General features: G+C 36.7%; 1 protein-coding gene across 1 annotated transcript; it reads left to right on the top strand.

Moving 5' to 3' along the window:
• Positions 1 to 1,742: 1,742 nt before the first annotated feature.
• Positions 1,743 to 12,793, top strand: LOC104401326 (rho-associated protein kinase 1; the record flags this gene model as incomplete). Its single annotated transcript, XM_010010469.1, has 9 exons — positions 1,743 to 1,837; positions 2,638 to 2,775; positions 3,347 to 3,522; positions 5,598 to 5,682; positions 7,514 to 7,658; positions 7,952 to 8,090; positions 9,308 to 9,399; positions 9,962 to 10,121; positions 12,727 to 12,793. Coding segments are annotated over exons 1-9 (1,083 nt in total), but the record flags the coding sequence as incomplete, so codon positions are not given.
• Positions 12,794 to 15,718: the final 2,925 nt, after the last annotated feature.

The following is a 15,718-nucleotide window of genomic DNA, read 5'->3' as shown; positions in this document are numbered from 1 at the left end:
CTTTCCAACCCTAACTAATCTATGAATCTATCTAAGCTTTTAAGACAACTTCAGGACAAGTTGGAGAATGTGGTCTTTAGCCATGGGAGCTACCCCACTTGTTCATATAGGGTAAGCTGGCTGGGTCCTCCACTGGTAATGGGAGATAAGGAACTGCCTATTTAAATAAGTTGCAGCCTGATAAACCTTGCTTAACAGATCCTACAATATGGAAGTCAACTTTCCAACACTACCGGTTCTGTAACGTATTGCCTAAAGATAATGGAGTGTTAGTATGTCTCTCAAGCAGTAAATTGCAATTTGCAAGCCCACTTTATGTTGTTTAAAAATCCTTAGCTTGGATGGCTCTTTAGATGTTTTTTCCTTAATTCTGTTTTGGCCATAGGCTTGTGATCGCGAACCATTTAAAGCATGCATATTGTGCCTAGCTTTCTTTGCCCCAATGTCAAATTTCTCATTCAGAAGTGGTGGACCTCATGTTGTAAGATTGCTGTGCAGTAAGTTAATAATAGGTGGAAAATTGTTGTCGTGAGAATTCCTGCATTTTAGTTCCTTGCAGTCTCACTCATCCTCCACTATAGGTCAGTTTTCATCAGGGCTAATAAGGCAAAGCATTATTTTTTTTTTTTCAATTACTGAATATTTTGGTTCCTGTATGAAATAATGTGTCAGAATTTACAGTTCTAATAAAATGTATTGAAATCAGCTAGTGATATGCTGCATTGTAGAGGGATGGCTTTACGTTAGTGTAATGCCAGAGTGTATTTATTCAAGCAAAGCTAAGTTTGTTCCTTTGTGGTAATAAAATCATACTGAATTTCAATTGTACATATGCTGCTTTTGGTTTAGATGATGGCCAGTGTAGGTAGAAATCTAACTGTAATTTTACCTGCCTCATCATTTTTTTTAAACACAAATTTAAAACCCAACATTTCTCTTCTTTCCTCTTCCCCTGTCCCTACTTCTTTCTAAACTTTGCTTCCAGGCCTAGAATATTATTTTTCAAAATAAAATATCATTGCACAATGTATTTTATTAGCAGTGTGTCTGTTTTAGTTAGACGTTCCTTGCTTTTAGAAATAGTGAAGCATGAAGCTTTTCCATGTAATCTCATGCCAGTGTTGACCCACATGGATTAAAATAGACTGTTTTAATCTTTGACCAAATTTGGAATTAGACTATCTGCCCACTGGGAGTTTGTAAATTATGGTAGTTTATAGAATGACAGGTTTATATAAATAATTGCAGTGATTCCCACTGAATGTTTTAAATTAAAATCTACTTTTTAAAGTATTAGGAATAATAGAAGTGCAGGCTGATTTTGTTAAAAATACTTTCCTCAGGTCTTATTTATATGTACTTATGATATTTTCTCAGATGTGTATTTGTCCAGTAATAATCTTTTTATACTGATCAGCTTACGAACACGATCATGCTGGATATGAAATTTTTGCATAGCTTTCTTCTGCAGGTAATTTATTTTTAAAGAAATTCCCAAAGTAAGATCTGGGGTAGTTTGATTGCAGAGTCATTGCATTATGTTTATGTCAGGTTTTGGTTACTATGGTAATGAGAATGAGGTCATGCATTCTGCAGAGAGGCTTCCAATAGGAAGGTAGGTTCAAGATAAAGTGCCTTCTTTAAGCAACACATCTAATAAGTATGAAAAATTGAAATGAGACAAATGGGTTTAATTATATTGATTATATATGAAATGTAAATTTTGGTTTATGTAGATAAAGACACGGTAAATAAAATGAGGGACCTGCGCATGAAAGCTGAAGATTATGAAGTGGTGAAGGTGATCGGTAGAGGCGCATTTGGGGAGGTTCAGTTGGTAAGTTATGTTTCTACGTTTGTACGTTTGAATGTATTATGGCTGTCTGAATTCAGTCTTCAGAAGATGCAGTGTTCTGAAATATTAAATCCTTCAGCTCAGTGAAGTTTTTATTTCTTTTTATCCTATGGAAATGTTTTTGAGAATGTCGTATTTCAGTATTTTTAAAGTGCAGGTACTTGTTTCACATTGTAGTCATGCTTCTCTATTAAAATGCAATGGAATGTATGTTCGTCATAAGCAAGAAAATTAGCCTTTGCCACTGTATATATGGACACTTGGATAAGTTTTCAGGACTAGAAGAATTTCTGCCAGTTCAGGGATTACACCATTTTTTTGCGGACATAGTTCTCTCAGACGAGAGATGCTGTGTGTTTTTTGTGGTAGATTAGCAACCAGGCTTGTTCATCCTGCTTTATTAAATTGAGAACTGTTGGGAGAAACTGGAAATATGGCAGCAAGTGTGCATGTCTGCTAATGAACTCTGGAAAATGCAAATAGTTTTAACTTTTTAGTATTTAACAGGTGCCAATATTTGTCCTTTTAAAGACTCATACCTACAAATTACGAAGTGACTGTTAACACCTATGGAATTCTCTGTTGAATAGTTCTAGCAGGTATTTTAAAAGCAATGCATATATTGTCAGATAATGGAATGTAATTATGCCATAGACCTACAGTATAGAATTCTTTATAAAAATGTGAAGAGTCTTTTTAAAATTGTTAAATAGTGAAGCAGAAAAGTAATATATTCAGCAGTGGCAAATTTACGTGTTCTGTGTGTCACATTTGTCTCATAGGTAAGGCATAAATCCTCAAGGAGAGTATATGCTATGAAGCTCCTGAGCAAATTTGAGATGATAAAAAGATCAGATTCTGCATTCTTCTGGGAAGAAAGGGATATTATGGCTTTTGCTAATAGTCCCTGGGTTGTTCAGGTATAGTTCTATTCCTTTTAAAGTGTTGTCATTGTAGAACAATTTAATTATAACGCTGTATGACTTGAAATTACATAACTTCATTTTTAGCTTTTCGAAGTCCCTTTTTAGTTCTATTGGTCTGTTAGGGAAGCACATTTTGTTAATAATGAGTACACATTTGCTGTACACAACAAATAGCAGATATCACACTTGTTTCGAAACGACGTTTGTCTGAACGTTTACAAGATAAGCTATTCTGTTAATTATTAAAACTCTTTGCCAGATATATATTGGTGAGCCTGCTCTATAGTAATTCACATCCCAGTGAATAAGGAAGCGTTTTATCCTCCTATGCAATGAGCAGTCTTTGAAATGATCTCAAAATGTATTGCACCAAATTGACTACTCTTAATTTGTAACCAGGACTCCTTCCACTGTGATATTTTGGAGGTCTGCTGAATGATGCAGTAGTAGCAATTCTGTTACTCTGTAATTCAGTTTGCACAGAGATTCCTTTAATTTCCAACAAGCAAAAGATTAAAGAAAACTGTAACAGTGACTTGTTATTTTGTTTATTTGCTTTTTACAGTTATTTTACGCATTCCAAGATGACCGTTACCTGTACATGGTGATGGAATACATGCCTGGTGGGGACCTTGTGAATTTAATGAGCAACTATGATGTGCCGGAGAAATGGGCAAGATTTTATACTGCTGAAGTTGTACTTGCATTAGATGCAATTCACTCAATGGGTTTTATACACAGGTGAAAAGAAGTGTTGTTACATAGTGTTGTTTTATTTCTAGTGTTGCCAGGATGACTTCAGTGATTGTTTAGGCAGTTTTAAAAATTTGTAATGTTCATCATTATTATTTCATAATTAATCCGTCTTACAGCTTCAAAAGTTCTTGCCATCAGAAACTTCAAGTCTGACCTGATACAAAGTAAAGGTTTTCATCAGACTGATGTTCTGCAGTTTGGGGAGCAATAAAATTGTCCCACTTCATCCAATTGTCCCACTGTTAGGAATTACCAATTCTCTGCTCTGCATTCGAAGCCTCAGTGACCCATTAAAGAAGAATCTGTGAATAATGCAAGGAAAATCACTCATGTTTTCTTGTAAGGGACAAGACTGAAAATTGAGGTGCAGAGCAAAGGGACTTGGTTTAGTTTCATATTATGCACTTGCCCTAAAGTGAAGTATAGGCACTTCTTGAATAGGTTGAGAAGTTTACTTTTTGATATTTGAACTTTAATCTGTTGTTAGTTTTTAATTGTATGAACTAGGAGCAGAAGAACAATTATTTTTATTTTTTCTTTTTGACAGAAAATGCAGGAAGAGTTTGAGGAAGACGTAGTGTATAAATTCTCAGTTTGTAATTTGGCCAGATCATCAATATTAACATGTAAGCTTTTGCAAAAAAGCAAAGCAAACCAAACTACTAACCTGTTGCTTGAGGATCTAGAGCATCATTACGTAGCTATGCTACATCTAATGAATAAATTATCTTGCTGAATGAACCATTTGTACATGTGTACTGCAAGCTTTAGAAAGCAGGCATTAGAAGTTGCCAGAAGCACAGTGATTTTTTTTTTTTCCTCTGAAAATTTAGTTTATTTTTGACACCAGCAGAGTTTTTAGAATTTGTTTTCCACTGGAGTTAGTCTGAGCAATGAAAGGAAACTAAAAAAAATATGGGCCCACTGCTGAATGCATCAGGGACCTAGTGACAAAAGACATGGAAATGGATGAGGCTGCTACCTTTGCCTCAGCCTTCATTGGTAAGGTTTGCATTCAGGCCCCTTGGATCCCTGTGCCTAGTGTCAGAACTTGGGAAAGTGATTGTGGCAAAAGAAGATCAAGCTAAGTCGTAGTTACACAAACATGGGTATACACATGTCCAGGGCACTAGACAGTATGTGCCAAGTGGCATGAAGGAGCTGGCCAGTACCCTTATGATACTGCTCTCTGTCACCTTTGGAAGGTTGCAGCAATTAGGAGATTCCTGATGACTGCAAAGAAGCAAATGGCACACCCAACCTGCCCCTAGAAGGGCAAGATGGGGAGGATCAGGAGAACTGTAGGCTGATCACCTTAAAGGCAGTCTTTGGGAATTTTGCAGAGTAAATTTCCACGAAACCCACTTTCAAGCATGTGGATGGGAAGGTGATTTGGAAGAGCCTGCATGGATTTACAAAGGGTGAAGCATGCAATACCAACCCAGTTAGCTTGTGTGACGAGATGATGGGCTCCACCACTGAGGGGGGAGTAGTGTATTGTTTGTCTTGACTTTAGCAAGGTTTTTGATGGAGCCAGATTGGAAAGATACAGTTTGAATAGGTAGAACAAAGGGTTCTGAACTTTGCCAGTTACTTCATGAAAACTTATTTTCTATAATGGAAGTATTTTGTGGAAAAGAGCATGGGGAAAAAATATTTGTTCACATTAATTCTGAAAATCACATCTGTTTGTTCCCTTAAAATAGAAGTGATGCAGAGAAGAAGCTATGTTTTAAAGGTCTGAGATAGCTTACTCGGAACCAGAATGTTGTGTTTTCTTGTACCTTCAACCAGTGAGTATTTTTTAGGAACTTGAGGTTCAAGATTAGTGTCCAGATTTGTTAATTTGGTGACTGAAGGCTCATAACATAATTTTTTAAAATGTAGTTTAGCAGTCTGTGTGTTGGACAGGCTTAGAGCAGAAAAAAACAGAGGAAATGGTGCTTTCATGTTGGTATTTTTCCTTGCAATGTTGCATCTGAAAAATAGTTTACTTCTGTTGTTTTCGTAAGTTAAATTGAGTTATTTACTTTTTAAAAAATACATTTTTCTCCTTTCAGAGATGTGAAGCCTGATAATATGCTGCTAGACAAAGCTGGTCATTTAAAACTAGCAGATTTTGGTACTTGCATGAAGATGAACAAGGTAAACATATATTTTTTTAATTTCACTTTTCTGTTTGTGAAAGGAAAACATGCTTAAAAATGAGGAAATACACCGAAAACTTTTTAGCTGGGTGAGAAGAGTTGAAAGTTCTACTCTGTTCCAATTACTAGTTATGCATCCTATTCACTGACAATATAGAATGCAGAAATGGCTCTTGAAGGACTGTATCAGCTTCTATGCTGTTTCCTAAAGAAGCTTTCTGAAGTCAAGACTTCAATTGTCTTCAGATCTTCTGGATTATTTCTTTAAGTCGTTAGTTATCAAAACTGAATGCAAAGAAGTGAGATTTTCTTTACATAGGGTATCAGTAATGAAAGAATCAGAACTGATGTACAAGTCACCAAATCCCAATTGTATTTATTAGCCATAGGCTGATGTAGCAAAAAGACCAATCTGAAGGGAACAGGTTAAAGAATGTCATAGAGTTACTACTTTTTTAAAAAATATATCCTCAAGTCATTAAAAAAAAAAAGTAGTTTTGCAACACTATTTCATGTACTGTGAAACAGTCTTGTTTCCCGCACAGAACTGATTGGTTTGTGTCAGTCTGCACATATTTATGACGAAACCAATCTGAAATACATGATACTTCATAGAGTCTGTGTAATAAGTACATTGTGTTCTCAACATATTCCAGGAGCTTTGAATAAATCACTGTATTTAGCTGCTTTGCCATAAATAAAAGGCACCGATGAAAACCAAGTACAGGATATGTGTGCAAATTTAAAGAGTTGCTTCAAGTCACAAACAGTACACTTTGAGTGGAATACCTGACCAAAAATTTGGCTTTATTTTGACTTAATACTGATTGTGTTCATAACAATGAGGAATTTTGAAATATAGAAAAATTTTATCCCAGTGTTTAAGCTGTAAGTACAAAAAAAAAAAAGAAAAAAGAAAAAAATTAAAAAACATTGCTTTGTATTAGCATTACTGAAGTACTCTTGTGTCGACAACACCTTACATCTTGTGCTGTTCTAAACAAAACTAGCTGAGTAGTCTTGAGCCTAATTTTGGGTTCTTCTAGTCTTTTGAAAGAGGTTAATCTGTGGTAACCTTTCTCAGCGTAGGAGCTTAATTGTCGTGCATTCTGGATTTGCTGTATACACAACACTGGATTTATATTTGTGATATTTACTTAGTTATGTATTTTTATGCAAGTTTTTCAACACATCCATTTCTAGGAATGGCACAGAATTATTTCAGAAGTGCCCAAATGGCACTGGAAGGGGGGGTGTGGTTGCAGCTGTGGCATTCTGGATGCTAACTCTAGTGTGACTAATCTATATCCTGCCAGCCCCATTTCAGGGGTGTGAGGAAGATCTTCTTGCCTGTTACATGTTTTGAAGTCTGTCTGCTTGGAGTTTTAGGGCTCTGTCTACATTTAGTCTTGGGTCAGAAATGAAAAGCTTGCACTTTAGCTGATCCTCTCAGCAATATCCCTGTTATTGACCCATTTATGCTAACAAGAGGAACTTTCCTTGCTTATGGTGCATCCTGTCAGTATATGACACATTTATACTGGCACAAGCCGGAGAGGCTGTTCAGTGTTTACAGCACCTAAATGCAATACTGTTTGCTTCTCTGATATTAACTGAGGTTCTTAAGTCACTTCCAGTGTGTTTGACAAATTTGGTGCTTTGTTCTGGATTAGTAGCTCAGAATTTCAAAATGTTAAAATACTTGTTCAAGAAAGAATGTTTATTGACAAAAACTGGTGTTGATCTGCTGATGTTGCTAAGGCTGCATAAACTCTTGGAAATGGCTTGCAGTTTTGGATCTCATATCTGGGTTTTCCTTCTCTTTGTAGGAAGGTATGGTACGATGTGATACAGCTGTGGGAACACCAGACTATATCTCTCCTGAAGTATTGAAGTCCCAGGGTGGTGATGGTTACTATGGGCGAGAATGCGACTGGTGGTCAGTTGGAGTCTTTTTGTATGAGATGCTTGTAGGTGAGTAGTAGGATAATCAGAATTGCCTGTGCTACTTAACTAGACTCCGAAATTGCAGTTGTTTTTAACGGCTTTAATTCTATTAAGCTCTTCTGATATAAGCTGTGGTTTACTGATCCTATATTTACAGAATGTTTTTTAGGAATATTCTTGCACAGTTCTCAAACATTTACTTGTCCTTGTCTCTTGTTCACTTAGTTGCTTACCTTGTTGCATATGTAATTCAAATATTATAAATCAAATCTAAAATACTTTTGATCTGCTTTTTAATTTTTGTGTTGCTGCTTTTTCAGGTGATACACCTTTTTATGCAGATTCTTTGGTTGGAACATACAGTAAGATTATGAACCATAAAAACTCCCTTACTTTCCCTGATGACAATGATATTTCTAAAGAGGCAAAAAACCTTATTTGTGCCTTTTTAACTGATAGGTAAGATTTAAGCTTTACTCAAAATGAAAGTAAGACTTTGTTAAGAGAATTTCTTCTTAAGTTGAAAGAACATAAATGTATTTGTTTTGTGTGGGTTTCTAAACTGCAGAAGAGAAATGAAACTATTGTCTTGGCATAAATGCAGTGTAGCTGTTCCCATTTAGATGCTGCCTAGGCATTTTTCTGATCTCTGCATGCATTTCCACTAGTTGAATGGTTTTCATAGGAATCGGGCTTTTTCTTTGAACTACAGCAATGTAAGGAACTGTCAGTGTTTTGCTTAAAGGACAGAACATCTGCTTAAACTTGTTAATAAATGGATTTTAGAACCTCAGCCTAAGTCTTTAAGTTACTTTGTCTGAAATGCTCTGAAATAGTATTTTGTCTAACCTGAAGCAGTAGTTACTAAGTGATGTTACTGCGAGCTAGACAAGCAGTAGCATCAGTTTTATCTTCTCCAGTCCCAGTATTTGGGAGAGGAGTTGTCAATGGTTGCTGCTGCTCTTTGTAGTGGTAGCATGTGTACTGGGGAAAGGGAGGTTCTGCTACTATGGGTATGTCTACTTTATAAATTTAGTTCGAATATGAAGTGTTACTCCTTAGTAGCAGCTACTGTTATACTGGTCTGTCATGCCCGGTGGTGAGTGGCACACAAAACAAATTCCTTTCAGATGAAGCTAAAGCAAAAGATGCATTTCAGGAGTGCCCCTAATACATTCTCAGCTTAGTTGGCATTCAGGATCAGGGTAGAGTCAGCCCACAAGAAGCCCATCTGAATTGTAGGTGCTAGGTCTGTTTCACTTTGTGAGTACAGTCCTGTTGTACCTATGCCACTTATAACCTTTGCTAGAGAACTGGGGCTACAAAGGAGGGAAGCTGTTGCATTTGTTGGGCTGCATGTAATTTGAGTAACAGCATGAACTTGCAGAAAAAGTAGAACCCAGGTGCTGCTTGGCAGCTGCCTAGTGACTCCATAGTGGTGGAAACAGTAGCAGCAGGGAATCTTACAGGCAAGACTTAAAACCACACTGAGTTCTGAAATGAGGCTGTTGTGCTCATATAGGTATGTTCACATGAAGACTTTGTGGTATGTCTACTTCTTTCCTTAGTTTGAGAGGTAATTTTTTTGTCTTTGTTGTTAGATCATGCTTTATAATGAGTCTTTCCTTCAGAATAGTTTGTTATCTCTCATGTTTAACCAAAGCATTCTTTAACAGGGAAGTGAGGCTAGGACGAAATGGTGTGGAAGAAATCAAGCGGCACCTTTTCTTCAAAAATGATCAGTGGGCCTGGGAAACCCTCAGAGACAGTAAGTATAATGGACATGGACAGTGGGATCGAGTGTACCCTCGGCAAGTTTGCCGCTGACACTAGGCTGTACGGTGTGGTTGACACTGGAGGGAAGGGATGCCATACTGAGGGACTTCAACAGGCTTAAAAGTTGGGCCAGTGCCAACCTCATGAAGTTCAACAAGGGTTGAACTCACCTGGGGTGGGTCAATTGCAAGCACAAATACAGTCTGTGTGGAGACTGGATTCAGATTAGCCCTGAGGAGAAGGATTTAGGGGTGTTGGTTGATGAGAAGCTCAGTATGTCCCGGCCATGTGCACTCTTAGCCCAGAAAGCCAGCCGTATGCTGGGCTGCATCAAAAGGAGCATGGCCAGCAGGTTGTGGGAGGGGATTCTATGACTCTTATAATGCTTTTCTCAGAGACAGTGGTCTGGCTTATTTATTATGTTAGCAAAAGGACTGCTGTATTTCTTGTAAGGGAATGTAAAGTTTTATTTACTCTGTACCAAGGAATGAGATTTCTTAGTCAATGAAGTAATTTAATGATTATTATCATACTATTCTACTTTTTCTTTATAGCTGTAGCACCAGTTGTGCCTGACTTAAGTAGTGACATTGACACTAGTAATTTTGATGATCTGGAAGAAGACAAAGGAGAGGAAGAAACATTTCCCATACCAAAAGCATTTGTGGGCAACCAGCTTCCTTTTGTAGGATTTACGTACTACAGCAACCGTCGGTATGTATGCAGAAAGTAAGCTAATGGTGTATTCTTTTGTCAGCACTGTTTCTGACTCTTCCCAAGCTGTATTTAGAATCCTAGTAAATTACACTCTTTTGACACTTTGATAATAAGAACTAGTACTGCTAGTCATCAGTGCCTTAAAAATATCACACAATTTTTGAATGTCTTATTCTGCATTAAGAATATTATATAGTGGTGCTGCAGAAGCTAAGCAGGAAAAATCCACTGTTGCTGCCACTAGGCAGGGCCACCTGCAGAGCACTGAATTATATATGTAGTCACAAGTGAGGGATATGAATGTCACTTTGTTTTACTGTTAATTCCTGTTCTTGAGCTGTATATAAAGATTCCATAGTTTACATCAGTGTTTTAGCATGTGATAAATTAAACCTTGACTTACTAGAAATAAGATACTTTCTACTTGCCTGTTATTTGCTTCATAATCTTTCTTTTTTTTCCCCAAAGTACTCATCCACTGCAGAGTGAGATTGTGATTCTTTACATTTTTCACTGTTACTTAGACGACTTTAAATGACATAATTTTAAATTATATTAATTCATACTTTCAACAGTCATTCTTGTTGTAGGCACTATGGATAGCTACATCTACATTCAAAATCTCAGTAACTTTTTCTTTGAAAGCTGCTTTTAATTGTGGTGGGTGTCAAGCTTAAAATGGACTAAAACTTCTAGTAGACTGTGTCAGATAGACACTATTAGTTTTAATAGCATTTCTGGATAGGAAGACTTTAAAGGAAATCAGGTTTTCGTCCTTGTGTAGAAGAGGAACCACTTTTCCAAGCCTGTGTTGAAATTCTTTCCATCTCTGCAAAGAGTTGGTTTTGTTGTGCTGTGCATAGTGAGGCATAGAAGGACTTTGCAAGTCTTGCATACAGTTTGGGAGTTCAGCAGTTCAGGAATTTCACCTACTGTTCTGATTTTAGTCTATAAAAAAAATCTCAAGTTTTGCCTTGCAGGAAGATTTTGGAATGTGTTATGAAGAAGATGCAGTAGTATATAGAAGAAGCATGTTAATAACATAATTTCTTCTCTCCCTCTCTTCCTTCTTGGGGGACAGTATCAGGAATTTAGAGTTCTAAGTGGCTGTGTTTTGCAGTCATTGAAGAACTCTGCTGCTAAATACTATCATAACTTTGTAGGCTTACTAGAACTAAAATGTTGGCCTAGAACTGAATTTTGTCCCATAATACTTCAATAGTGTGATAGTCTTGAGAAATCTGAAATGACCATTCGTACTTGCTAAACCTCTAATCCTAATTTTTATTCTGTTTTTGTACTGAAAGTAGTTTAAAAAAATTAAAAAAGTGTATTTAGAAAAAAGTTACACATTTATCATCCCCCCTCCTGCAGTTTAATCTTATTTGTGTATGCTAGAGCGTTTAAAGAAACAGCAATGTAGGAAAACAATGTGACTTCTGTCTTTAAAGTACTACAATGTTTTACTTTCTACGCCTGTTATCTTGTTGTCTGTAAATTAGGAAATATGGATGTTTATTATTGAACGTCACCTGTAATGCAGATTTTGGCATACTACCTGAGTACACTTTGTAGCCCTATCTGGTTTATGTGTTCTCTTCTGGATTCTGATGGAGCTGGTGCTGTACCTGTTCAAGTATCACATTCTCACTACTCAACAGCCCTGGTGTGCAAGATATAGTGGCTTCTTGTACTCAAGACAGCCAGCCCCTTTCTGTTACATTTCCTCTTTGTCATTTGATTGCCTGAAAGCGGTCTTGATGTTTAATTTGACCATGGTTTGGAGATGTCTTTGATTTTACCCTCCTTAATCTTTTGGAGAGGTTTTTGTGTGTGTGAAGATACACGCATGAAACAAAGGGTGATGTGTCCATCTTCCTTGGTTCATATGTTATAGAGTTTTCCCTCATATAATCAAATGCAGTTAGAGACACTTTACATCTCTCTAGCTCAGTTATTATGCCAAGAATATGACATCAAATACCAAAGGAATTTGGAGATAGTAATTTGTATTTATTTACCTGACTTTTCAGAATCATGACAAATAGAATTTTGTGGTATTTTTGGTAAACACCTGTGTAAAATAAGAACACTGCCTTCAGGGCATACTTTTTGTGTGTGGAACTCTTAGTAACTTTGTTGGAAGTTACACAATCTGCAGAGTTCTCTTCATTGCTGCTACTTGCTGCGTAAGTGCCTGAGTAAATATTTATGGGATGGAAGCCAGTGAGAGTGTTGTAACCATGGAAAGCAAAGATTTTTTTCAATGGTTATTTAAAAAAAAAAAAAAAAAAAAAGAGAAGAGAAGTGGTTGTATTAGTATTTGGCAGAAATCCTTTTTTATGGTCGTCTTCTACTTCAGCTTTGTAATTTAGTCTTTACAGTAAATTATGTGACTTTTCCAATTAAATATGCTTAAATCTTAAATTTTAATACAGAACTGAAAAAATCTGAATATGTTACTATTTGTTTATCTACATTTTGGAGCAAAATATCTGGGGATTATGTTTTAGGGTGCTTGTGTTTGTTTGGTCTTTGTTTTCTTTAATAACCTTGCTTTTAAACAACTCTTTAAAATACAACTTTTTAAATGTTGTTACAGGTATTTAGCTGTCTCTGCAGAAAATTCCAATGACAACAGAACAGGGTCCAGTGTGGACAAAAGTGTGGTATGTCTCACTGATTTTCAGCTTTGTTGGGTCCTAGTAAAGAATCTATTGCATATATGGGAATAAACTGTTTGAATTGTAAATGTCTCAAATTATTTTAGTGCTTAGAATATGGGAAATCAATGGATAAATTTTTACATTTAGTATGGCCTGCCTATTAAAGTTATTGGAAAAGCAACATTTCAGTTCTTCATAAAACATTGGTTTTCCTAAATTGGGATAAAACAACTGAAACAGTATACTCTTCTGTGGAACTGGATTCACAGTTTTTATCTTTAGAAATACCACAGTGTTTATGCAGTATTGAGTGCCTTATAGATCCCAGGTGTGTGCTGGCTTTGTGGCAACCGTGTAGTCTGGACATGTGTCGGGAAGCTTGGACTTTCCAGTAACCCCACCAGTTTTAACTCTGGAGCTGGACTTGCTGTGAACTAAGTGGGAGGTGACAGATTATGTATGAAGCTTGGGTATACTGCTCCATTGTAAGGGTGCCCCACAAGGAACTGGGGCACTGAGGATCTGCATTTACAGAGCAGGTCACCTAGAAAGAAATGTTCAGGGATTCTTTCCGTTACTGCTGCAGTCTGGTTTCCAGGAGGGTACACTGAGGTGTTAGAAACAAGGCCTGCTTGGATTCTCTGCAAGTTCTGGTGAAATCAATCTAGTCCCTTAAAATGATTTTTTTTTTGTGTGTATGTTTTACAAAGTACATTCTTTCCAGAAGAAAACATTGTCAAAATCTGGTAATTAACTCTAAAAGAAATCTTCTTGGCTTTGACTGTGATTTACTTAGTATTTTGTTCTGTTATGTTTTCCATTTAGAGTAGAAGAGAAGCAGATATCAATGTATGTTCCCTTTTCTCTTAAACTTGCAATAAAAAGGTTTTAAGGATATATGGTATTACTCAGAAAATTTGTAAAGGGCAGAGGAACTGATTTGAACTTTATTGTGCTAAGTAATTTTATTAAGCATTTAAGTGTGTTGATTTCTTCATATGTGTTGATGTGTTCCATAAATTTTGTTTTCCTCATAAACATTTGGCTGTTGATATGGTAAAATTAAAAACAGACCCAGACTTTAAAATACTTGCAGATACTTAAAGCTGTGTGATGGCTTTTGGTTGACTTTGAAGAGAGTTACTAAATGGACTTGTCATAATTAGTGGGATACAGGCATCTGCATGTAGTTAAAGAACCCTCAAGAGTCCTGACCATATTGTCAAATATATTTGCATGTCTTGTGATTTTAACAGTTTGGGGAGGTGAAGCTCTGGAAGGATGTGATGTAGAGAGGTTTATGTAAAAGTTAAGTCCTGACTACAAGGTACTTTTACAGTCCTTTCTCAGCTGTTCTTCTTTCATTACATGCTGCAATGAAAACGGTAATGTTGACACATGGTTAGCAAATTAATTAGTTTTGGAAATATAACACAAGATGTTACCTGGTCTCCCTGTATTTTGGCACAATACTGAGCATCTTCTGGGAGGGACTGAGTGCCAGAAATTTCCAAGAAATACATTGCATTTTGCAAGCGTGTAAACCTTCACAGAATTAGGCCATGAAGTTGGACAGAAAATGGAATTTGATGTCCTTCAACTGAATTTCAAACTTCTGTGAAGATATGATTATTTATTTGGTTTTAGTGCTACAATAACCACATGTAAACAGTTCAGATGTTAAGAAAAAGGAGAGTAACAGATTCTCTTGCACTGGGTCTTTGGTTTTCTTCACTGTTCGGGGAGCAGAATCAGATACGTTATGCTGTGGTGATTAAAAAAACCAACTAACACCCCACCCCCCCCCAAAAAAACAACAAATGACAAAACAAAAAGTGTGGCAGTTCCATAGGGGTTTTTGTTGGCTTCTCTGCTGAGACAGGTTTTTCCATAGTCGTTTCTTCCCCTGCCTCCTACTCAAAAGGGAAACAGAACAAACCGAAACCTAAAGGAATGCTTTTATACAGAATTAATTGTAACTCAGGATTTTTTTAAGGTACTAATTAGTGTATCAGATCAGATTGTGCAAAACTCTGGAAGCCTGTTGTCTCATACTAATATAATTAGACTGCTCAGGCTTCGATAGGCTCCTTTGGGTACACTGGTATAAAAGCATCCAGAGACAGAAAGAAGCAAGAGGAGGCAATAGAGGTCCAAACTAGTAGGAGTCAGTACAGAAATGCCTCCATTGTCAGGTGTCTTTTTGGACCTCTTCCTCATCTGTTTCATTTAGTTCCTATATGCAGCCTGTCTTGAAGGGCTGTAAAATGAGAAACCAAGAAATGGAAGAGCAATTATGTTGAAACTTCTTTATCCTTTATTTTTGTGCATTAGCTGTGCTCTCTTTTTACTAAAGTTGAGAGCTAGACTTTGAATAGTCTTGCTTCTTGCTTTATTTCTCAATAGTTTGTACCAAGGAGGTGAATGTGTTGTGTACTGGTCCTCCTTCCTTTTTCCTCAAAGTTTAGATTTGGAGGCCATCTCTGTGGTTTTTGACTACAACCATTGTCTCATCAGCATGGTGTTATGTTGTATGTCACACCAGTAATTGGTTTTCCAGAGCTGTTCTGTAAGTGCTGAGAAGTCTGTTTCTTCCAGTATTTCCTTGCTCTCTCAAGACTTTGTAATAAGTAGTGGTAAATATATAGAGTGATGAATATATAAAATATGTAGTTTCTGGTTAGTTCCCAGTTGCCATGTTTGTGTTCTTTGAAAGCTTCAGAGCAGCTTAAGAAGGTAGAAGAAAGAAAAAGGAGATAAGAAGGGATTTCCAGTTCTTGAGAGCACCGGTGTGCTCCATACTTTATTTTCTCCTAAAATGGGAAGGAGAACAGATTGAAAGTAGCAAGTAAGGAAAACACTTGCCTGGAAGTAGGCAAAAATAATCTCTCCTATAACTTTCTGTCGTGGTTCAAACCCAGCCGGCAA

This window comes from Nestor notabilis, unplaced genomic scaffold, assembly GCF_000696875.1.
Source record: "Nestor notabilis isolate BGI_N333 unplaced genomic scaffold, ASM69687v1 Scaffold20762, whole genome shotgun sequence".
In the NCBI taxonomy this organism is placed as follows: domain Eukaryota; kingdom Metazoa; phylum Chordata; class Aves; order Psittaciformes; family Psittacidae; genus Nestor; species Nestor notabilis.
This window is presented reverse-complemented; position numbering and strand designations above follow the sequence as displayed.